This window comes from Sardina pilchardus, chromosome 2, assembly GCF_963854185.1.
Source record: "Sardina pilchardus chromosome 2, fSarPil1.1, whole genome shotgun sequence".
NCBI lineage: Eukaryota > Metazoa > Chordata > Actinopteri > Clupeiformes > Clupeidae > Sardina > Sardina pilchardus.
Window position 1 is genome coordinate 37,039,177 of NC_084995.1, and position 21,575 is coordinate 37,060,751.

The 21,575-nt window shown below is 41.2% G+C and overlaps 3 protein-coding genes and 1 long non-coding RNA gene across 7 annotated transcripts; 1 reads left to right on the plus strand and 3 right to left on the minus strand.

Annotated features, from left to right (window-relative positions):
• Nucleotides 1–385: 385 nt before the first annotated feature.
• On the minus strand, nucleotides 386–7,739 carry guk1a (guanylate kinase 1a). 4 transcript variants are annotated; one of them, XM_062529617.1, is made up of 8 exons: nucleotides 7,589–7,739; nucleotides 3,506–3,619; nucleotides 3,360–3,401; nucleotides 2,772–2,868; nucleotides 2,508–2,646; nucleotides 2,328–2,412; nucleotides 2,149–2,234; nucleotides 386–1,989 (listed from the first exon to the last, which is right to left on the minus strand). In XM_062529617.1, the coding sequence occupies exons 1-8, from the start codon at nucleotides 7,611–7,613 to the stop codon at nucleotides 1,954–1,956; spliced, it is 624 nt and encodes a 207-aa protein (XP_062385601.1). In that variant the 5' UTR covers nucleotides 7,614–7,739; the 3' UTR covers nucleotides 386–1,953. The 4 variants fall into 4 exon arrangements, with proteins under 4 accessions (XP_062385601.1, XP_062385617.1, XP_062385593.1 ...); XM_062529633.1 differs by lacking the exon at nucleotides 7,589–7,739 and adding an exon at nucleotides 7,453–7,584; XM_062529609.1 differs by lacking the exon at nucleotides 7,589–7,739 and adding an exon at nucleotides 6,427–6,658.
• c2h1orf35 (chromosome 2 C1orf35 homolog) lies at nucleotides 6,661–14,697 on the plus strand. The gene is made up of 8 exons (XM_062529587.1): nucleotides 6,661–7,037; nucleotides 8,571–8,721; nucleotides 8,850–8,895; nucleotides 8,989–9,071; nucleotides 10,055–10,127; nucleotides 10,870–10,952; nucleotides 11,094–11,225; nucleotides 11,769–14,697. The coding sequence occupies exons 1-8, from the start codon at nucleotides 6,941–6,943 to the stop codon at nucleotides 12,031–12,033; spliced, it is 930 nt and encodes a 309-aa protein (XP_062385571.1). The 5' UTR covers nucleotides 6,661–6,940; the 3' UTR covers nucleotides 12,034–14,697.
• An 859-nt stretch (nucleotides 14,698–15,556) lies between these two features.
• LOC134072800 (uncharacterized) lies at nucleotides 15,557–17,281 on the minus strand. Its single transcript, XR_009937206.1, has 4 exons — nucleotides 16,939–17,281; nucleotides 16,423–16,522; nucleotides 16,221–16,324; nucleotides 15,557–15,929 (listed from the first exon to the last, which is right to left on the minus strand). It is a non-coding gene; the product is annotated as an uncharacterized LOC134072800 (long non-coding RNA).
• A 311-nt stretch (nucleotides 17,282–17,592) lies between these two features.
• arf1 (ADP-ribosylation factor 1) lies at nucleotides 17,593–21,214 on the minus strand. Its single transcript, XM_062529645.1, has 5 exons — nucleotides 21,104–21,214; nucleotides 19,889–20,069; nucleotides 19,576–19,686; nucleotides 19,351–19,475; nucleotides 17,593–19,245 (listed from the first exon to the last, which is right to left on the minus strand). The coding sequence occupies exons 2-5, from the start codon at nucleotides 20,031–20,033 to the stop codon at nucleotides 19,084–19,086; spliced, it is 543 nt and encodes a 180-aa protein (XP_062385629.1). The 5' UTR covers nucleotides 20,034–20,069; nucleotides 21,104–21,214; the 3' UTR covers nucleotides 17,593–19,083.
• Nucleotides 21,215–21,575: the final 361 nt, after the last annotated feature.

A 21,575-nucleotide genomic window follows, 5' to 3' on the forward strand; every position in this document is an offset into this window, starting at 1 on the left:
ACTTTTGTATGACTTAAATTCCATTCTACTAGAGGCCTTTATAATGTCAAAGTGTCAGTGGTCAGCAATGGCTTTTATACACAACAAGAAACAGATACAGGACTTAAGTGTGTAAAGAGGAATGAATTTGACCCTGTGAAAGCACTGTTATAAAAGGCATGTTCTGGCCTTAAGCTATGAATACTAGATTTTAATTCATTCTAAATATTAGTTACTAATGCACTTCATATCACTAAAGCTCTTAATAGCAAACATTTAGTAAAAAATAAAAAAAAAAGCTAAAGGTATAAAAAGTTTTAGGGACAATGGCTACAAAAACAAAACACAACTTTGTGGAATTTTGTAGAACCACTTTTCAAGTATTGTGGATTCCAAATGTGCTAAGTTTTTATCCATTTGAATTTTCCTTTCAGACAACACTAAATGTTCTTACTACATTCCTGAACCAACTGCCTATGATGCATGATCATAAACTTTCCTTACAAGGTGCATCACATTACACAATGACGCCACAATTCATTTTGATGACAAAATACAACCTGAGGTCCAATAAATTAACAAAACTTAATTCAAACAACTGAAAATCGCATCCATAAATATTTAAGTTAAACAATTGTTGAAACAGGTAGACTTTGACCTGTGGAAATACCTGGGAGACCAGATCATCATTAAGATTTAGGAGAAAGCAAACAAGAAATTCGCTCATAAACCTACTATTTCCAATATCCTTACACAACCCAAATTGTTATAACTGCTTTCCCAATAAATAGCCACAGACATTTTACCTTTTTAAAAAAAGCATGTTGGTCATGTTCTACCGTTTAGATCTGTCTCTTTACATGTGGTGTCTGGTTCTCTGAAGACTAAGCAGTCCATGACACTTGGCAGGACATGATGTGTCTAGTACTAGACGAGCTTCATATCAACAGGCTTGCATGGGTTCATGAGCAGCAGCGCATAACCTGTACGGCTGAAAGTGAAGGAAGTCGGGTTTCTTGATGTGGAATAGCATGACTTCGGGTTGTGTTTCATAGCTGCCGTAGGCATGCACCTGAAATGCACGCTTTGTTGATGTTCCATTACTGACAAGTGGTAAACACCACCATTTTTTTACAGTACAGCAATCAACAATCAACACGGGACCAATGACAGTCCTCAGGCAAAATGCTGGACAAAAGGGCAGCACACTGATCCATTAAAGGAACAACATCAGGCCGCAGCAATCAGAGTCAGAAGTGATTGTTTCCCTTTGAATAAGGAAAGTATTGCATTGATAATAAGCATAATGAAAATAGATTGTTGTATTAATGAGGAATCTAAATGTTTTGTTGAAAACACTAAAAAGGCAAAAAATGGATAACAAATCAAATCAATGGTGGTATCAAAAGAAAAGATGACAATGGATGCTATGCTGCTGTCAGTGTATCAGAGACGATTATGGACCATTGGACAGGAATTAAAGAAGCACTAAGTCTTAACATCATTTACACTTAAGCACGGCTGTGGTGTGCCAACACCTCCCTCACACTCTTGCGCTAATGTATTCCGACAGGTAAGAGACCCACAAATAACTGTATGACACCTACTGGGATAAATGGGAGACAGAAGTGCTAGGCGTACCTGGAATGCGTAAACTACGCCAGTACTTACAGCCCAAATATTCCCAAACTGCATAAGTGAACACCAGCCCCTGCATAGACACCACCAAGATAGGCTCGTCAGGGGTTAGAGGCTGTACTAGTTCAGGAAAGAAAACGAATCATTCAATGGGATTATTGTCCATCATTCTATCAGTGTACATGATACCGAACTTGCTTTTGTCCAAAGCGTTCAGCCCAGAGAGCTTAGAGTCTGGCTGGGACTGGGAGCCTGGTGCCGGAATGTTCATGTGAGAAGCCCTGTAGCTGAAGCCTGGAGTGGAGAGGTGAGGAGTATGGAGGCTTGCGTGGTGCCTTAGGCCTTGGGGGTATTTTTTACTTTGTCAATTTCCTGAGGAAAATTAAGATTAGAAAAAGCACATATTTTTTCAAAAGGGTGACAGTGACAGGTTTAGATTAAAGTATGTTATTTCCTTTTCTGTTACAATTATGTGCAAAATGTTGATGGCAGTGGCAATGTTAATGGTGGTGTTTTTAATAAGACTCTTACCTCAAGAAGAGTCGCTTTCAAACTCCCATATGCTTCATCAAGATCATTGTTTACAATGACAACATCGAATAGTCCAGCTTCTTTACCTTGAGGGTTGCAAACATTTGAACATTTTGCTTCAATAAGCATAATTGAAAAAAATATTTTGGAATAACTATTGAAAAAAAAAAAACACTCACTCAGTCCCATATCAACAGATGCTGCGTTCAAACGCTTTTGTAGACTTTCCTCTGATTCCGTTTTTCGATCCCTTAAACGTTTCTCCTACGGCATAAACCAAAACGTGTTTTAGTATGGTGGGACATTACATGGCGATGCCGATGAAAACAGCCACAAGGCCGTGGTAAACGTCTACTCACCAGCTCCTGCATAGATGGGGGCTGGATGGAGATGTAGATTGGGTTCAGATCTGTTCTCTTTATGTTTTTCACTCCCTGCATGTCAATGTCCAGTATGCAAATCAGGTTCTTTGCCTGCACAGCCTGCACGGCAGCTTTGCTGGGGTTTGGGAGAAGAATACAGTGTATATGAGCACATTGAACCAGAGCACAGACCATACCTAGCCATTCACAGAAAAAGGGCTTAAATGAAGTGTTTTTTTTGTGATAAGAAGTTATCTTTACCTTGTTCCGTACATGTTCCCTGAAAATTCGGCATTCTCGATGAATTCCCCATTGTCAATGCTTGCCTGCATCACCTCCCTGGTCACATAATGGTAATCTGCAGGAGAGGCACGAGCCATAAACAGACATGTACAAATGTAAACTGCTTTGTGTAGATGAGATGAGATGTAAATGTAACCTGCTGTGTGCAGATATACCCCGCACCGGAATTGAACTCACAACCTCAGAGGGTGCTAGCATCTGGGGCTAGCATGTGTCAGGTGTCAGGGAAGTACATTATGCCAATTCTGTTCTGTCCAAAATAGATGCCCAATAAGTGCCAAAAATGCGTTGCAATATGGCTGCTGGAGGGACTTAAAAGGACTTCGAGTTTACTCACTGCACAGCACTGTGCCCAGTCCTTACCATTACATAAAAACTACAATTAAAGGTCTAATGCACAACTCACAATGCACAAAAGGCATGCAATACTTCTAAGTCATCCTATTATCTGGTCTCTTTTGAGCATCCGGTCTAGGATTCAGGATTCCAGAATGACAAAATATACAACTAACAGCCCAATAAAACAGAAAATCTAACCGACATTACCTTTGCCATTCTCTTCTCCTGGACGGGGATTCCTGGTTGTATCTGGAGGAAGAAAGTTAACTGAGTCGACGCGCTCAATTCAACACTGACAAATGACCCTAACAGAGTGAGTGTGCGCGAGGAGAGTCAAGAGGGCTCATGCTTACGGGAAACGCTGAAGCCAAAGACTCCATCAAACTCGTTGAGGAGCTTCTTAAGCAGTGTGCTTTTCCCAGCCCCTGATGGTCCACTCAACACCACTGGCCGCGGTCCTGCCATTGCTGCAGCGGAAGGAGAGACCGAGAGGCAGAACTAGTTAGACCAGAAAAGAGGGAATGAACACTGGCTGATGGGTCTTTTCTATGGGTCATTCCGTAAAAAGGAATGACAAAAAAAAAAGGAAGCAACCAAACCAGTTTGAAAGTGTTTGGTGTGTAGCACATATTGCCTACAAATCTCTTTAGAAAAGATGAGGCAGTGCTCAAACACCCTGGGGAAGTACCGTACAGAAGAGGATAAATTACTCAGCTAGTCACACTCATGAGTACATAGCACAATTTGCAGGCACAACACGTTCAAGCAAGCACCAATCAGCACGTAAGGGTCCATGCCAAGAAGTCATTAAGGTTTGTTGTCAAGGTGAAAACAATCAACAATCAATTAATTAAAGCCTCTTCAGCTGGGGTCTGGAAATTATTACAAACATCGTCACTTCATATTCTTAGAAACGGCCAGCATCAACCACAAACAGCAGCTTAAAATCACATTTGTGTACCAAGTCAGAGTCAAACTAACAATGAGTACCACTGTGTTTGTCAAAAGAATAAACTGAGGGATATTTTTAAGGAAACATGTTTAAATAGGAAATGGCCCCACCAAATGAACACAAGCAATCCTTGTGAATGGAATGAATCACTGGCAAAACTACTCCGCTCCGCCCTGTTTGACACTGTTCCCATTAAAGTGCTAGGCTGAGTTTAAACAGGCTGTTCATAGCAAAGACACAGAACTTCAGCTCCTCATAACACTACTCATACTACTAATGATTAAACACTCAAGTGTTTAATATAGGATTCTTTGTTAAAATAATGCCAAAAGACTACCTACCTAACTGGTTATGCTGACGAATGCCAAGCACTCACATCAAGAATGGAACAATACTCTTACCTCCAGAGGAAGAACTGAGAGTGAATGAGGGTGGGACAAACCCCTGAATGACTTACAGTACTATATTACAGAGAGCGGTGATGTGCCTTATTACGTAGGCGGGCCGGGCACAAGGAAACCTCCAATCACATTCCTGGAGAACCAGCCTACTGACTTGTAGAACCATTACAAGAAATCAGGATGCTGCCCATGTCATTTCCCACCAGTGCATCTGTGATGACCGAATGGGTTTCTATTTTTGAGAATGGGAAATTAGACTAATATGTTGATTTTTTACGCCTGGTTCTATAGCTTTGTCCTTATGTGTCCATGTGTTCCTCGAAAACATGAGTATTTCAGCATAATTTGTAAATCTGTGTGTGGGAATAAAATGTTGTTTGTCTGTCTTTTACACTAGTTAATTAGACAATGGTTATACGATATTAGGGTAACACTTATTAGGGTAGCCTAGCAATTTTGAGGGATGCTTAAACTCCTAGCATGTTTAACTCAAGATGCTTAAAATAGCTTCAACTATTTGCTTCTCCTATCACAGAAACCGGTGAAGCTAATATTTATGTGTGCTGTCCCTGGGTGTTTACCATTGTAAACCCAGTTACTGATTTCTTTACCATGGCCTGACTGGGTCAAAGTTACAAAAAAAAAAACAAGCGTAATGTGTAAATATCAAATAAATATCAAATAAATATCATAATCCATTTGGGAATGTATTTAGTCAACAATACACACAGACCGCTTTTGAAAGACAGGGGAATAAATTAGCATTAATATGATAAAATGATAAAATTATGCCATTTACGAACAAAAACTTACTTCAGGTCTGAATCCTGGCTTAAGTCACTACTCTCTTGCTGTTGGCAGCATTGCTTTAACAACCTTAACCAAAACCACAAGGGAACAACACATAGCTGCAAGACACTCACTCTTGTCTTTGTGCAGTAGCAGGGCTAGCATGAGCCTATACGCTTTTGCAGCTGCAGATGACAGAAGCATTCTCTACAGCTCAAGGTGGCTGTCATGTCATGCCATGTCAAAATCAGAGCTAGGGTTCAGTGGCTTGGTGGGAAGCAATATAGATAATATGCATTATCCAAAATAAGACTCTATCAAGTAATATTGCCCGGGGTATACAGATCCCAATTTAATGTTGTTGAAGGAAAAACAGATATCTGACTTAAATGCCCTGCCACAAACTTGCAACATTTGTATATAATAACATATTATTAACAGTACATTACTTACATGATTATTTTAAATCTGCATTTTAGGCAATTATCTGACATCTTTAACATATTCAACATTGGACTTCTGTAGGATAAAACTAAAACCTTCCAGTCTACTTCAAATAGTATCAACATATAATATTCTAAACATTTCAAGTGAGACTAGGATGGTATATCAAGATTTGAAAGCAGAGCTTAATCTAATGTAATTTCTTTTAACTGGTTCCACAACATCTGTAATTAAATCTTAATGAATAGCAGACCATTCAGCACATGATTCACATGACTCTTTTGACATGTGAAACCAATTAATTTTCGTCATATTTGTTTAGGCAGGCTATTCTTCTGCAATCCACAAGAAAGCATTGGATTATTTTGTGTTGCCAACTTTTAAAATACGTAGTGTAGGATTATTCATGACAAGTCTAATAGACTGATGCCATTCATGGCACAAGTCAATCATCAGACCTTGGGGATCAAACACTACATAATTGACATTACTCATATAAATAGAGCTAAGCATGCATTTCCATCGCTAATGTTTAGGAGATGTCCTGCGAGGGACCTCACAAGAGGTAATATACTGAGGAGCAAGTAACGTTAGCTTTCAGTCTACGGTGATGAAACCAGGCTAAGTTAGACCATATGGTCTACTACTACGACTGCAGTAAATTGAATGCATTTTCAAACAAACCTACCTGAAGCAATACGGGAGAAAAATCTCATATACATCAGTCAAACGTGTATTCCAGAAAACGAAGAATGTCTCCACCACCCCTTTCTACCGTCAAGTAACCATGAACCATACAAGTACCTGCCTAGTCTTCCGTATGAAAGCAGAGAAATGTTCTTACGTCATCACAGCGGGCCAAAATAAACTCGTGGGTTGGTGTGACGACAAACTCAGGTGATCTCCCAAAGATCCGGATTTACTACAGTATTTTGCTAAAGAAGACGAGCGCGTCGTCACATACCAACAGCTCTAACATAAGTGAAGTTTCTCCCTCTTTGAAAATTAGTATTTTGACACTTTCGGTTAAATTATTTTGATCATCCACTGTAACATTGCCGCTCTAGTGGTGACCAGAGTGCAGAGAACTAAGAAACTACCCGGATGATAACGACAAGAAGGCCTTCAGTAGATGTCAACTTCCACGTGCAAAAACAGTCTACCAGCTTTTATACCTAGCTAAAACTAAGATTAAATAAGCCATGTTTGGTTCTTCGAGATCTGGCGGTGTCAGAGGTGGCCAAGACCAATTCAACTGGGATGATGTTAAAACCGATAAACACAGAGAGAACTACTTGGGTAAGTGGCTAACGTCAGCTCGCTAGCTAGCCATTGTTTTTCTCGCGGGTAACGTTAGGTCTGTTTGGCAATGCCAGTTGATCTTGTGCGCTTTACATGCATATAGTTAATGATTAATATATGGTAAATTGAGCCCAAACCACACCAGTTAGCATTTAAACACCATATAATACCTTAACACTGCGTAACAAGTCTAACGTAGTCATTGAACTGAATATCAGTTTGGTGGCACCAGCTTGCATTAGTTAACAGTTAACATTTCGATGTATCTTTAAACGTAAACCGCACACAACGTTAGGTTGGATTAGTTGAGCATCACTGAAAGATCCAGCCATTTCTAAATAGTAGGAAAGGTCAACCGCGAGCTAATATTCCGCAACATTGATCAGTGAAGGTGACGAGTTTAGAAACTAACCTTAGTCCTTGCCACGTTAGCTGATAGGTCGCAAGGCAGTGAAGTTACCCTTGTGCCAGTAACTAGGCATTTACTGGATCTCAGAATGGTCTTACTAGAAATACGGTCTAAAACATGATCGATTATACCAACTTACCCTTTTCATAAATGCAGTGTCTCATTACATTTCCTGTGGGGTCAATGGGTTATTTCCCCCTTACGTTTCCGCTGTGATTTTACCAACACTTGCGTCGAAAGTGCTAGCAAGTGTACCGTTAGCATCAAGTCCCGCTCTCATGTGTGCGGTGCCAATATGTGGAGGCTCTCTGAATAGGGGTGGTCGATTTACGCAATTGTCATGCTGAAGCCACTACAGATTGCCTATGGAGCGTCTGTAGTAGGCTTGTCATGGGAAGCAGCGGTTTAGCCAGAGGGTTTTTTTTCTTCCGAATGTTCCTTTAGTAACCTTGTGTCAACTATCCCCGTGACACCCAAAGACCAGGTTGCACGAAACGTGGTGGGCATGTAGGCAATAATGAACCAATGTTGTTCACAGTGAGAAACAATAAATCACATTTTTTCTGTGAATATCTCGAGAATCATAGGGCATTGGATGCCACACACACACACACACACACACTTACAAGCGAACATACAAAAAACAAACATACATGCACACAGTCAAATACAAAAGAAGGGGAAGGAGGAAAATTGATGAGCATGATTTATTTTTGCGAGAGAATGTGCAGGACTGGGCAGCGGTCATATTTTCTATCACTCAGCGGTACATCTCGTCTTATGGGCTCGATTGTACAGTAACATTAGAGTGATATGTCACTGCTCAAAAGGTGTTACCTATATTTTCATCACATCGGTTATTCTTGGCAAATGGTGCAATTTGTTTCCCCACACTCCTATATAAAACAAGGTTAATGTACGCTTTAGAGGTTAATGTGTGCTTTAAAGGTTAATTCACTTTAAAATAATGACTCTGACTCAAGCAATTCAAACTGTCTTGTTTGCTAAGTTGCAAATATAAGTAATACAAATCAAATACATTTGATGTTTTTGTCTAGTATTTATAATCTCACCACATTCTGGTCAGAATTACAGTATAATTAACCCATTTATTTTTCCAGGGAATTCTCTTATGGCACCTGTTGGTCGATGGCAGAAAGGAAAAGACCTGACCTGGTATGCTAAAGATAAAAAGAGTGGTGCCCCTCTAACCAAAGAACAGGAACTTGCTGCTGTAAGGGAGGCTGAGAGGGAGGCAATGATGGCAGCATTGTAAGGAAATCATTCTAATCTTTTCTCTCGTGTTTTTTTTTTTTTTTTTGGTCAGATTTCTTAACCGTGGCAACATCCAGGTCTAAATTGAGCATTGAATGCAGTTAACTTTTATTACCTTTTTTTAGGGGGCACAAGGTTGTGAAGAAACAACCAACTGGTCTTACTAAAGAGGTTCGTGCCAGACAACAATCCACAGGTCACTTTTTATTTCCAGCATTTCATTTATAGCAATGTTCATGCTATATACTGTCATGTGACCAACAGGACTTGGCAGATGTGTGCAAAAGAGAGGGAGGAGATGGAGATGAGAAGGATGTGGATCGAGTGTCTGGACTTGGAAGCTCCAGGTGAAGGCTTTTGTCTTTTACAATCCCTTCCCCCAAACTATCCAGTGATAATGTAATTTGTATGCTTGGTATTGAGCTGTTGTGCATTTATTTTGTTGGAATTATCATTAATATTAGCCATTGAGGGTTGCTTAGATCTGTGGCATGGACCAGATCTGCCTGGCCTAGATCATGGAGACCTGGTTGCCATGTTCAGGGGCCTCCTGTAGCACACTGACACTGTTCCCTCCACCACTGATGCTCTGGGTCCACTTGATTGTGTGTCCAGCTATTCAGGAGTCACCATGGCTGAATCCAGTCTGCTAGTGGGAGATGGAGCACATACATGCATACATACATACATACATACGCACACGCAACTACATATGCATACCCACATGCATGCATACTGTACATACATACATGCATACATGCATATTTACACACATACAACTACATAATACATACATACATACATACACACACACACACACAACTATATACATACATACATACATACATACATACATACATACATACATACATACATGCATACTGTACATACATACATACATACATACATACATGCATGCATGCATACATGCATACTTACACACATACAACTACATAATACATACATACATACATACTGTACATGCATGCATGCGACATGCACTAATGGATGGCATCATTTCCCTCGGGATGAATGGAGTACCTGCCTGCCTACCTACCTCTATAGTATAGTCTATCTACCTACAAGGCAGGGAAGTCCCAGGAATTGTGCTGATAACCCCTGTTTGAGAGAAGCAAGGATTTATTGTAACATTGTTTGGGATTATTTTTGTTGTTGAGTCATGTCGCATATCATGGATGAACTGTGCCCAGCACCATTAATTTAGAGCTGTTCTGCAGACAAGAGGAGATCTGACTTAAACATAACAAAATACTCCTTTTGTCAAGAAGCAGGAATGACTTTGTACTTTGTTACTTTTCACTGTGTTTAGTGTCGGGTCAAGAAATATGGTCTTCTCCCAACAAGAGAAAGAGGCAGCAAAACTAGGACTCTCTGTCTTCACGGTAAACATTTATTTGTGTTTGCATATTGTTTATGAATGTTGGGGATGAGTAGTATGAATTGATTAGTATATAAAATGAATGGTTGGGTATCAAATACTCATATATTTGTAATATACATACCTTTACTGGAGCAAGCTGGTATTTGTTGTCATCAGGGTGGGAATTATACCAAGGCCATGAGGCCATGGCCGCCGTTGCCCTACACTTTGGCCTTGATGCCCTGTGAAAAAAACCCCATCATAAGGCCACAGTGGCCTTTATGCCCCTGCCTTGGGGTTGCCAACCCTTCAGTATAATACACTTAACACAATATACTTTTTGTAAACAATTTTGGCACAAACATTGACTGCTTTGAAGTGAAAGTGCATGTCTAACAATATAGCATAATACTAATTGTGATATGATAATCGTAATGATGATTTGATGGGGGGTGGGGTGAGGTATGTGTAGATGGGCCCTATGACCCCAAAGTCTGCCATGATTGGGCCTCAACTTGAAGAAGTTTGAGGCTGTGTTAGTGTTTCTCAAAGCCTACAGCGGCTAGCGGGTCTATGTATTTGTGTCGAGATAACCCTGAAATGTAAAACCATCGAATTTTACTCAGTGGCCTTTGTGCCCTATCATGTGGCCTTGGTGCCCCTAAAAAAAAAAAGAAGGTGAAGGCCAAATGGCCTTGCCCCTAAAATGACGAAATTCCCACCCTGGTTGTCATGCCAGGAAATAACCAAGAGTATTTTTATAGCATCAAAAATCTGATGGACCGCAAGTAGCCTCTTCAAAAACGACTACAGACAGAACTCAGGATCGAGACGATTCAGAACAAAGGTAATAGTGCTACTCTTTTGTTGAATTAAAAAGAAAAAAATGAGTTGTTCATATGATTTATCATGTGGTTGTTGTCAATACAATGCAGCATCTCTCTTCCATGTCTGGTATTCATAATCTTGTCTTTGAAATGACCTGAAGGCATGAGAGTCAAAAAAAGAGCAAAAAGGAGAAGAAGAAGAAAAAGGAAAAGAAGAAGAAAAAAGAGAAGAAGAAGCGCCACAGACGAGACTCATCCTCCTCTTTCTCAGACTCAGACGATGACTATAAGAGGTAACCGGTCCGCACCTTATGCTCCACTGGACTGAGTAGATGGTGACTGGATACCTAAATGAGTGAAACAAATGAGTAACCAATTGGATTCAACACTAGAGGGCGCCAAAGAACAGTTGTGTAAAGTGCTAGTGCTGAAATTGATGACTCATTTGAAGTATGCAGAAAGACAGAAAGAAATAGGTTCTTTTTGTTTTGACACTTGACAATACCTTTTTAAAAGTGATAAACAAGTAGACATACGCCAAACAAATAACAATCTAGAGTAGTGTGTAGTATTGCCATGGTACATAAAAATACAACAAGTTTCAATGGCGAAATATTCAACGAATATTAACTAAATATTCAGGCTATGATTGTTAATAGTAGCATGTGCACAGCATCTTGCTGACAACCCCATCACCCACATACCCCCCCCCCCCACACACACACACACACACACACACACACACATAATACACACACATTCACAGTGCCACACACAAGCCAGCCTCCTCCCCTTTCCCAATCATTGATTGTCTGGGTGTGTTTTGTGCCTCACAGGCGGAGAAAGGACCACCATAGTCATAATCCATCATGGAGCAGTCAGAGTGGAGCCAGGCCCCATGACAGCCATTTAGGAAGGGGGGCAAAGGGCGAGCAGCCCCCCCGCTCCCCTCCCAGCCGGCGACGCCAGCGGCGGCATGACTCCGAGTCCTCGTCTGACGGGGGGTCTTGCCACCCTCACCGCAGTGCCAAGCGCAGGTCCCCCCCAGCATCCCAAGCACAAAGCCTTCGGCGGCGCCATGACACGGACTCAGACGACTAATGCCCCTGTCAACCTTACACACACACACACACACACACACACACCCACCCACCCTCCGTACTCCACTTGCCAATGTAGAAATGCAGAGAGACGGACTGCAACAAGATGCTCTAACTCTCTTGCTCTCTTTCTCAGAGACGTACACCAAGTTGGGCACGTTGACTTTAGCAAGTGGATTGGAGTCAACAAAAGTACACGGTCCATCAAAAAGGTTTTCTTGTGCATCATTCCAAGATCTACTACCTGTCATGTCAACATATAGACAGTGTAGAAACCGCTTTGGTCAGGTGTGTAGTTATCAGATGTCACAGTGACCGAGCCCTGCCTCATTTTGGCTGCTGATGAGGTGAGAGGTCTTCACTGTGACAGTAAAGTTGTGCAAAAAAGGATGAACGCCAGTAAATGCAAGCCTCTGGGAATTTTTTAATTGTAATGTTTTTATGTAGGACTACCACAGGTTGAATAAGAGGTACACATACATTGGTTTACGCTCTTTTTGATGACCTCACAAAACAATTGTTATGCACCAAAATTGTGGATGTGTATTAAAATGAGAAGATTGGAAAAGTATGCGGCACCAGTTTAAGTTTGCTATTCCAGTCTGCACTAGTCTGTGTGTGGACAGTTGAATTGCTATGGTTAACTTAGCACCCGTCCCAAATGACAAGAACTGGCATGAAGAGTATACATTAGTATACTCTTCATGTTCTTCATAGTTACTTATGTTCATTAGTAACTATTTTATACTAACGCAGTTGTAGCAGTAGCCTTTCACACTGGATTCTGTGATGATGACTAGGTCACCATCTCCATTGGCTCACAAAGCTCTACAGGCTCTGGACAGACTGCACAGTGGGGCACAATGCAAAACATGACCTATGAACTCAAGTTCAAACCAGACAGTATCATAAAATTCTAAAAAGTCTAATGTGTCACCTGACTTTCATGGATTCTAATGCAGGTTGAAGTGGGAAAATCATCTGTAAAGTATTGCAAAGAGATGCTATCATGGCATCTGGGTGTAAATGTGTTAATTGGGCTACTCTACCTTGTACTGGCCCTCCCCTTATTTAATCAATCTAGTGAGAGTTGTCCCTTTGTCCAGGCCAGAGTGCCGCTCCCTGGCTGGTGAGGCGGCACTGGAATGCACTCCAATGGTCATAATAGAGTGTAGTGTTTGCATTTGCATTGAGTCACTGTGAAAAGGGGCATTCTGCTGGCTGGCACCTGGGGTTGCACTAAAAAAGAGCAAAGCACAGACAAAAGAGAGGGTGCAAAAAACCAGGCCGGTCCCTTTATACAGCCTCAGCAGCACAGGAGCGCCACACACAAACCCAAGCTGATGGAGCAGCGGGAGTGGGCGAGACAAAGGCACCCTGTAAGAGAGAGAGAAAGAGAAGGAGCGCACCCCTCCTTTTCCCACCATCATACTCTCCTGCCATGCGTTACGGGCTTGGCTGCATTATCCATGGCACCCTAATCAGGCCAAAGGAACGTTGTCCTAGATTGGTTTCCCTCCCTCTTGTCCTCCCAGCACACCCCTGGCGACTGTGGGCCGGCCCCGCTGACCACACAGGGCCCAGCCATTTCCATTTGTCACTTATTAAAAAAGCCTCTGTGAGCAGGGAGGTGTCTGTCGCCGGAGGTTGTTTAGGAGCCGGCCGGTGGGCGACAAGGGTGTGTGTGTGTGTGTGTGTGTGAGTGAGGATGGGAGCCAGCGGGAGGCGGAGGGCTCCATGACACGACGCAGCGCAGCGGAGCTTACATGAGGAGTCATTCAGAAGAAAAGCCCCCATGAGAACAAGGGGGAAGGCAGCCACAATGGAGGTTGAGCCCAGCGATGGCAGGGCACAGCCAGTGGGAGAAAACATTAGCCTCAAAAATAATTTCTCTACAAAGCCCGAGTCCAGATAATTAGGTTCAGAGGATGGCAGTCGTTTTCAGATCCCCAGTGTGACGTCCCAACTATTTCCCATAGAATTGATGGGGTTATGTGACCATATGAAATGGGAGCAGATGCTGTATTTGGCTTAATTCTATTCCTATGTAGCAACAATCAGAAATCATACTTTATAATCTATAAGATCTTTATTTTATTAGAAATATGTGGGTCTGGATTTTAGATATCTATTTGATTTAAGTATGTGATAAGCAAATAGGCTAATACATCAGGCCTTTGTAAAAGACAGTACCACTGCAAGCTGTTCCACATTGCCTTTATTGCAAGTGAGATCATTGTAGAGCTAATTGGGCAACCACACACACACACACACATTGAATGTTGCTGGCCTGAGGATTTTCATCACCCCTTTCCCTCAAATGAGGTCAAAAAGGTCCATTAAATATTTCCAGTAAACTTAAGCTTTTTCAAATGATCTTTGGATTGTTTTCAACCAAGATGGGGGGGGGCATGCTGAAATGGGTCTGTAATACCACTGAAATTGTCCTCTGACTAATGACACCTTGTGCACTTCAAGTGAACTGACTGTTCTTTTGCCACCATTAGCATTGCCATACAGTCAAATATACTACAGCAATATTTAGAGATCATGTCAGGTTAATCTTAGTCAAAGGTAGCTGTTTATATATTTTTAAATATCGTAGGCTACCACATAATCAGACACAGCTAAAAATCACACTTGCTCCATACCATTTGTGTTAAACTCTGTTAAACCTTCTTAAAGGATCTGACTATTAAAAAAAAAAAAAAAACTAATAATGAATCAAATATTTGTTGATGACAATCAATAGCTTGGTTTCACTCTGTGTCACAATGCTACTTCAAAATTCGAAAATAGCGTTCGAAATTCAGATGGAGGGCAGGGACTGAAATAGCTGGATCAGGAGCCGGTTGCACAAAGCACCTTCAGTTAACATGTTCCCTTAAAATCTGATTTAAGGACCATTAAATCGTTTGCACAAACAGTTTGGGGCTATCAGTTAGGGCGTAATCAAAATATGTCCGAGTCCAATTCATCATAACGAACGTATACAGCCTATTCAGCCGACACTGACCCGTATATTCCCCCGTTGATACATTGATGCGCGGTCAGGCTACTGATTTCACCGGCAGTCAATTTGTGAGTTATCTTACCGTCTCGAGTTGGACCACCGTACTTTCCGCAACTGTGCGCTACCAGACGTATAGGCTCCTATCTGTTTTTAATGCAACAGGATCCGTCTGTGGTGGCAGACGTCTTCCACACAGTCTGCAGCGTAATAATTCATAACGTCTCAAACGCCTGTTGGCGATCATTAATTTATAAATAATAAATACATCAATACAGTTCATTTGTAATCACGAAAGCAAGATAATCAACGTTGTGGCACAGTGGCCTGAAAGCACGCATGACGCGCCTCTTCTGGATGAAAGAAACACCTTTCAGGAACGGGGACAGACCTCAGGCAAGTTGTCTAAATTGTAGGCCTGAGGCTGTTTGACTTAAATATGTAGACTAGCCTATTAGTTGTGAGTGATATCATTGTGTTAATCTTCAATTCCATACAACAGGAGAGCTATAACTTCAGTCTGTGCAAAACTCGTGCAGTCAATGAACGACGTAGGCTACAGTACTGCAAGCCTAGGCTATCCACTGAGCGCTACGCCATGGTCAACAACTAAATTGCAGAAGATGATTAAATCACTATTATGAATCACAGTCAGTCCGACTCATTTGATTGCATGTCATAAATGAAATGGCAATACACATTTAATGACGAATAGTATTTATTAAATGGAAGGACCTCGTCAGTCAATGTCAATGTAACTTCTATTTCGAATTTATCTATTTCTAATTTTCTGAAGCAATGTATCTATTTCTACATCTCTGATACAGCAAAACTTCTTATTGGAGAGCCAACACGTCCTCTGTTGATTCAATGGTTCGTCGTTGTTCCTGTAATGAAAAGAAAAGGAAACAATAGCCTAATTAGGTCTGGTGACATTAGCTTGTAGCTGCACTGCAACGAGATGTAGAAATGTGCGAAGTGGTCAGCGGGGTATAAGTTTGTTTGACATTATGTGTGAGCACAAAAGTTAGGCCTGGGTCTACCCAGTCCACCCAAGCCTAAATCGCATATGCCGACTTAGTGAGAACATCTGTATTTGATACAATATGTTTAGGATTATAATATGTAGGCTTAACATTTTAATAGGAAACACAGTAGCATCAATATGCCTAACTTACTTTTCCGCTCTCTTTTACGCTGGGCTGGCGGAGGATAGACAGGATGACGGGCACTATCGCTTCACTCATTTCTTTGACTGGCTCACTGCCGAAGGTCTGACTCACTGCAGAAGGTTTTGATGGTTAGCTATACAGTCATAACACTACGGTCACTAACGCATTTAGCTGCTAGACTCAATATATTGTTATCAGACTAGGCTACCTTTCTGATAGGACGCGCAGATCCTGTCCACCAGCACTCCCCATCACTGGGTGCGTCCAATGCATGTCAGCGACCATTGCAGCTGGAGCTAGGACACCCCCTGAATAAAATATATTCATAATTATGGAATAAACGTCGTTAGCAGGCCCAACATCAGGTAACCAGAATCGGGTTATAAGCCAGCAAGTTTTAAACGGACGTCAGTTAGCTAACGTTGACTAGCTAACGTTAACGTTAACGGCTGATCATAGGCTATTATTATAATTCATATCCATAGCATAAAGAATGAAATCAGGTTAAAAGTTCGTTAGAGAAAAATGTAATCGCCATTACTGATTACAAAAGACAAATTAAGAAGATAATGATCTATGTCAATTAGGCCTACCAAGTCTGTATAACGATAACTTTTATGGGCAATCTAAGCATGAGTTAGGCCTAGATAGTTAACGTCATCTTTTGTAGCCTATGCAGCTAATAAACATAGCGTAAGCGTTTTTTTTTTTAAAAAAACCTTACCTTTTCCATTTGATTCACTCCCAAGGCAGGACATCTCCTTCTTGGCCATAACCGTTAGATTTTCTAACTTTGTTGTAGCCTACTTCGTGTAGCTAGCCACCACCTCACCACCGTACGTCTTGCACTTTTGCAGTGATTTCCTCCCAATTTCTTTGTTTTACCATTATATGTGAGCCAAATTTGCTTTTCAATATAGTTTTTCATTTGTTGTATTCCTCTAGCAGGATTATTTTTTCGTCCTCTGGCCAATTTGGCTTCATTGCCTTCTTTTATTGGGTCTATTTCAGTACAATACAGACTGTCTGCAACGGTAGACGGTGGTCCATTGTTTACTTCCTGCCCTCCATCTCAAATCGTCCCGCCGTGGCGCGTCATAATAATCACGTGATTGAAACCCAGCAATTGATAATGATCAATCAGTTAATGAGCCCTGCCTGTTTCATCCGTACCTCACTGAGAGCGTTCAAATTAAAATCCTTTTAGTTAGAAAATCAAACATGGCACTGATACGTTCAGGCAGCTATGATCCACAAGAACACAGGTACAACCAGGGGCCCACTGAATGTAAACCAGTGCCTTAAACTAATATGGAAAGTTACATGCAAATATAGAGGTAACATGGCAACATCCTTAAAACACACCAGCTGCACACCATTGTTCTAACTGCTTTAATTACAGTGCTTTTCTGTCAAAATCAAAGCTGAGAAAAATTGACATGTAAAAAATAAAACAAACATTCATGTTAAGGAATCACACTAATAATCAATCTACAAGATTAACACAGTTTTGAACTCCAAGTCAAGCACTTTAAAGCAAACCAAAATAACACAAATAGATTTGTTGCTTCAAGTTTTCTGTATCACACGATCTTGTATAGTAAGGTGGTGATTCATTCAATAGGTATCTAAAGCTATCAAACAGTACACTTTAACAGTTGACTTGGAGACCATAGCCAGTAGCTTAACAAGTACACCCTAGCACTGTATTTGTAGAATAAATCCGATAGATTTCATATTGCTATAAACATGCCACATTCAATGGAGGGCCATGTGCTGATTTTGACATGAGAAAAGGCATGAGGAGAGCCATGGAGGCCTGGAGAACTCAGCTCACACTGAACAACATCTATGATAAGTTATTTCATTGCAATGCTCAATGATAGTGACGTGTTTACCAACAAATCTTACAGGGCCCCCATAAGCCTTAGGCACCAGTTATCAAGGGTGATGTGCACTGAGTAGGCCAAAAATGTAAACAATCGGAGCCTCACTCGTTCCATCACTCCCATGCAGTTTTGCTCATTCAGGTTCGTTAACAAGGCAGAACATGATTAACCTGAGACACAATGATGTTCTCCTACACGAAAGCAGGTGAAAGCAAAGGCCATCACACCCAACCTTGACAGCCCACACGTAAAATGCATAGATCACTCCAAAACACCTTTCAATAGCATCCAATGACAGATAAAGCTCAACAACTGATAGGTTGCGACTAGAAGTCCTGTTTGAAGCGGGGTCATTAACAGACCATTGGCTTTCAATAGGATACAGTGTAACTATGGCATCAACAGCTGTTTCATAATTAATTAAATGTATATGATAGTCATTAATTGAAGGAGAGGAAAGGTAGCAGGTAGTGTATCTGTACAGTATCCACTGGCATCTGGCATTTAGTTTTAATGATTAGAACTGCTCCCCCTTTCAGTACATGTGCAATTTTACACGAGTGTTGGAGGAGATTTTATCCATAAAGGCATCAACTAACTGAGACAGGAGTGCTTAAGAAGACTGATTCCTTTAGAGGTTGCTTCTGTTCTCCCTTTTTCACTCCCTAAACATGTTCCATCAAACGCCTGTTAAAGGGTTATTAAATAACAACGTAAGGAAATATTGAGTACGTTACATATTGCATAAGAGTGCATCAGGCAGCCCCATACCAAAACAAGACTATTTACATTAAATAACAGACCTGATGGCTACAACTCGTTTATCCTCCCACTAGTAAAATATTGCTGTGACCAGACATGAGATGAGGGCGGCGTCCGCCACCCTTAGTTTTTCAACCCCAAAGTAGCTTGATTTTCAACACGAGGAGTAAAAGCGATGGAGAGGAGACAGAGCAACGGAGAGATGGGACATGCGGTCATCATTTCTGGTTCCGCAGCTGATTGGAAAGCCAATCTAGTCCTTCGTACAGGCCGTCACCGCTGGTGGCACAAGTGGCCTGGATGTACCAGTTTCTGTGGCGCAAGGAGTGCAGTCCCAGTTTATCTGTGATCTCTGCAGCGTTCATGGCATTTGGGAGGTCCTAAGGAAACAGGCACAGTTATCTCAAACAAGCTAGCAGCAGAGGGTGTCATAACATATTATTCATTCAAGATGAATACAGTGCAAAGAGGTGGGGATCAGATACCTGTTTGTTGGCAAATACTAGTAAAACTGCTTCTCTGAGCTCATCCTCAGCTAACATTCTCATGAGTTCCTCACGGGCCTCGTTGACACGCTCTCTATCATTACTGTCCACAACGAAGATGAGACCTGATGAGAGAAGTAATATTATAGAGTCATCTGATGAGTCAACTTTTCTCCTGAAAACAAACAAACCGACAAAAACAGCAAAAGTGTTGGCAAAGCTTACCCTGTGTGTTCTGGAAGTAATGGCGCCACAACGGTCGAATTTTATCTTGACCACCCACATCCCAAACTGTGAAACTTATGTTCTTGTATTCCACAGTTTCTACATTGAAGCCTGTTGGACAAAAGCACAATTACACACTAGAGATTATTACTGATTAGGTAATAGTTAAACATAGGCCTACTAGTAAAATTACTCTAAAGTTCATGACTAATCCATAACTTATTTTACAGAAAGCTAACTTTATTGAAGGTCATGCACATGCAAATAAAGTAGAACAATCTATAGTCTCAATGTATTATTCCAAGTGACTCACCAATAGTTGGAATAGTGGTAACAATTTCACCAAGTTTGAGCTTGTACAAAATAGTAGTTTTGCCAGCAGCATCAAGACCAACCATGAGAATTCGCATCTCCTTTTTGCCAAAAACTTTGAACAAGTTAGCAAACAGGTTACCCATGGTTCAGGTTGAAGGATGGACTTGCTCCTCTGAAATCTGCAGAGTGGAGAGACATAAATGAATCATTCGTCATGAATCATAAATGAAACATCGTCTCCCATTTCAGGAGCGCCTCGCCTACCCATTAATCGTGAGGTAAGGTGGAGGAAAACTGTGTGTCTCCGCAATGTTTTGACACATAGTACAACTCATGAATTTGCATGACCTCGCTGCTCGACTTGTGACAGTTTGTCATTTCTGTTGACGTTTAGCTAAGTTATGGGTTATCTGGCCAAAGCATAGACTATGGGCCAGAGTGTAAGGGATGGAAGTTAAGTTAGCTACTTGTAAATTCACACCAAGTTGGTTGAACGCAATCAAAGGACAAGCTTTCTTAAGCAGTTTTATCTACTAATTCTAAGGGTTTTTATTTTTCATTTGGTCTAAACCATCATTGCAGTCTTGAGAGTGTTCGTTCACTGACAATTATCAGCAGCTTTTAGCTTTGGCTACTCATCACGTTGAATGCAAGGTGCTTGATACCAAATACCGTAAACGTTAGCCTACACCTTTAATGTTTCATATGTCAGATGCGACTATGTTACTGTCAGCGTCAGCGACCGAAACATTTCATCTATCATGTAGGCTAAGCTACTATGTAACGTTAAGAAGAGGTGGCAACATAGTTTGCGCTTACGGGACAATGTTGCCACTGGATCTTTACTAGCAGAGCAGGCTAACTATCGTTAGCCAGTATTGAGGTCATCATACTACATAGTTGATGACCAACTCAATACTTAATAAATACTGAAAATGAAAACGCAGTGACAGACATTGCCACATTGATTCCTAAATTGAGCCTTTTCGACATTGTCAACGAGGTAGCTAGCGTGCTAGCACAACTACTTTAGGCTACTGACCGCTTGCAGACAACAAATCACAGTCGAGTGTCACGAGTCGCGAGCTTAACGCCAAGTAGTAAACTTCCTAGCCAAGACTCTTCATTTCCACTAGTATAGACATTTATAAAAGTGTGTATCAGCTACAACAAAACCATTGTGAATTCTTTAACAAATAATTTCTTGTCTTACTATTTGCTTGTTTCCCCTGTTTGAACGGATTTCAAGGCGTTCCCTTCCTCAAAATGGCGATTTGTCGGCCACGTCAACACGTCCGTAAGCAGCATGAGAGCATCACTAGTAGGCTACCTCTTTGTGGGGTGGAGGACCAATTCTCATATCCAGCCTCATACATTGGAGTATGCTGCTCCACTTACCGGTAGAGTAGGATGCAAATGCAACATGCATCAACACTAAGCTGTGCTCACGCCAGACTTCTATAAGCTTTTTTTTCCCAGTAGGAGTAAGTGTTTATTGTCCAGGCCTATTTAAGACGCGCTAATTAATTGTTTATTTCCAGGTTCCAATGAAGAAATTAAATTGATTTTGGGCCTGTAGGGTCTGGCTGGGCACTGCAGACTAGGATAGGCTACTCTAATGCAGATGGAGGTAATAGCTGTTTGATGGAAGGTTTCAGATCACACACAGTTTACTCAGTTGGCAA

Bases quoted from the DNA above. Each gene is read 5' to 3' on its own strand.
- arf1 (XM_062529645.1), bottom strand. From the start codon at position 20,033: ATGGGTAACCTGTTTGCTAACTTGTTCAAAGTTTTTGGCAAAAAGGAG. The intron at 19,476-19,575 runs GTAAGCTTTGCC...TTCTCTCATCAG, and splicing joins TTACTTCCAGAACACACAGG to GTCTCATCTTCGTTGTGGAC. The intron at 19,246-19,350 runs GTATCTGATCCC...CTGTTTCCTTAG, and splicing joins TAGTATTTGCCAACAAACAG to GACCTCCCAAATGCCATGAA.
- c2h1orf35 (XM_062529587.1), top strand. From the start codon at position 6,941: ATGTTTGGTTCTTCGAGATCTGGCGGTGTCAGAGGTGGCCAAGACCAA. The intron at 9,072-10,054 runs GTGAAGGCTTTT...CACTGTGTTTAG, and splicing joins TCTGGACTTGGAAGCTCCAG to TGTCGGGTCAAGAAATATGG. The intron at 10,953-11,093 runs GTAATAGTGCTA...AATGACCTGAAG, and splicing joins CGAGACGATTCAGAACAAAG to GCATGAGAGTCAAAAAAAGA.
- guk1a (XM_062529609.1), bottom strand. From the start codon at position 6,460: ATGTATATGAGATTTTTCTCCCGTATTGCTTCAG. The intron at 2,235-2,327 runs GTGAGTGTTTTT...GCAACCCTCAAG, and splicing joins ATCTGTTGATATGGGACTGA to GTAAAGAAGCTGGACTATTC. The intron at 1,990-2,148 runs GTAAGAGTCTTA...AATTTTCCTCAG, and splicing joins TGAAAGCGACTCTTCTTGAG to GAAATTGACAAAGTAAAAAA.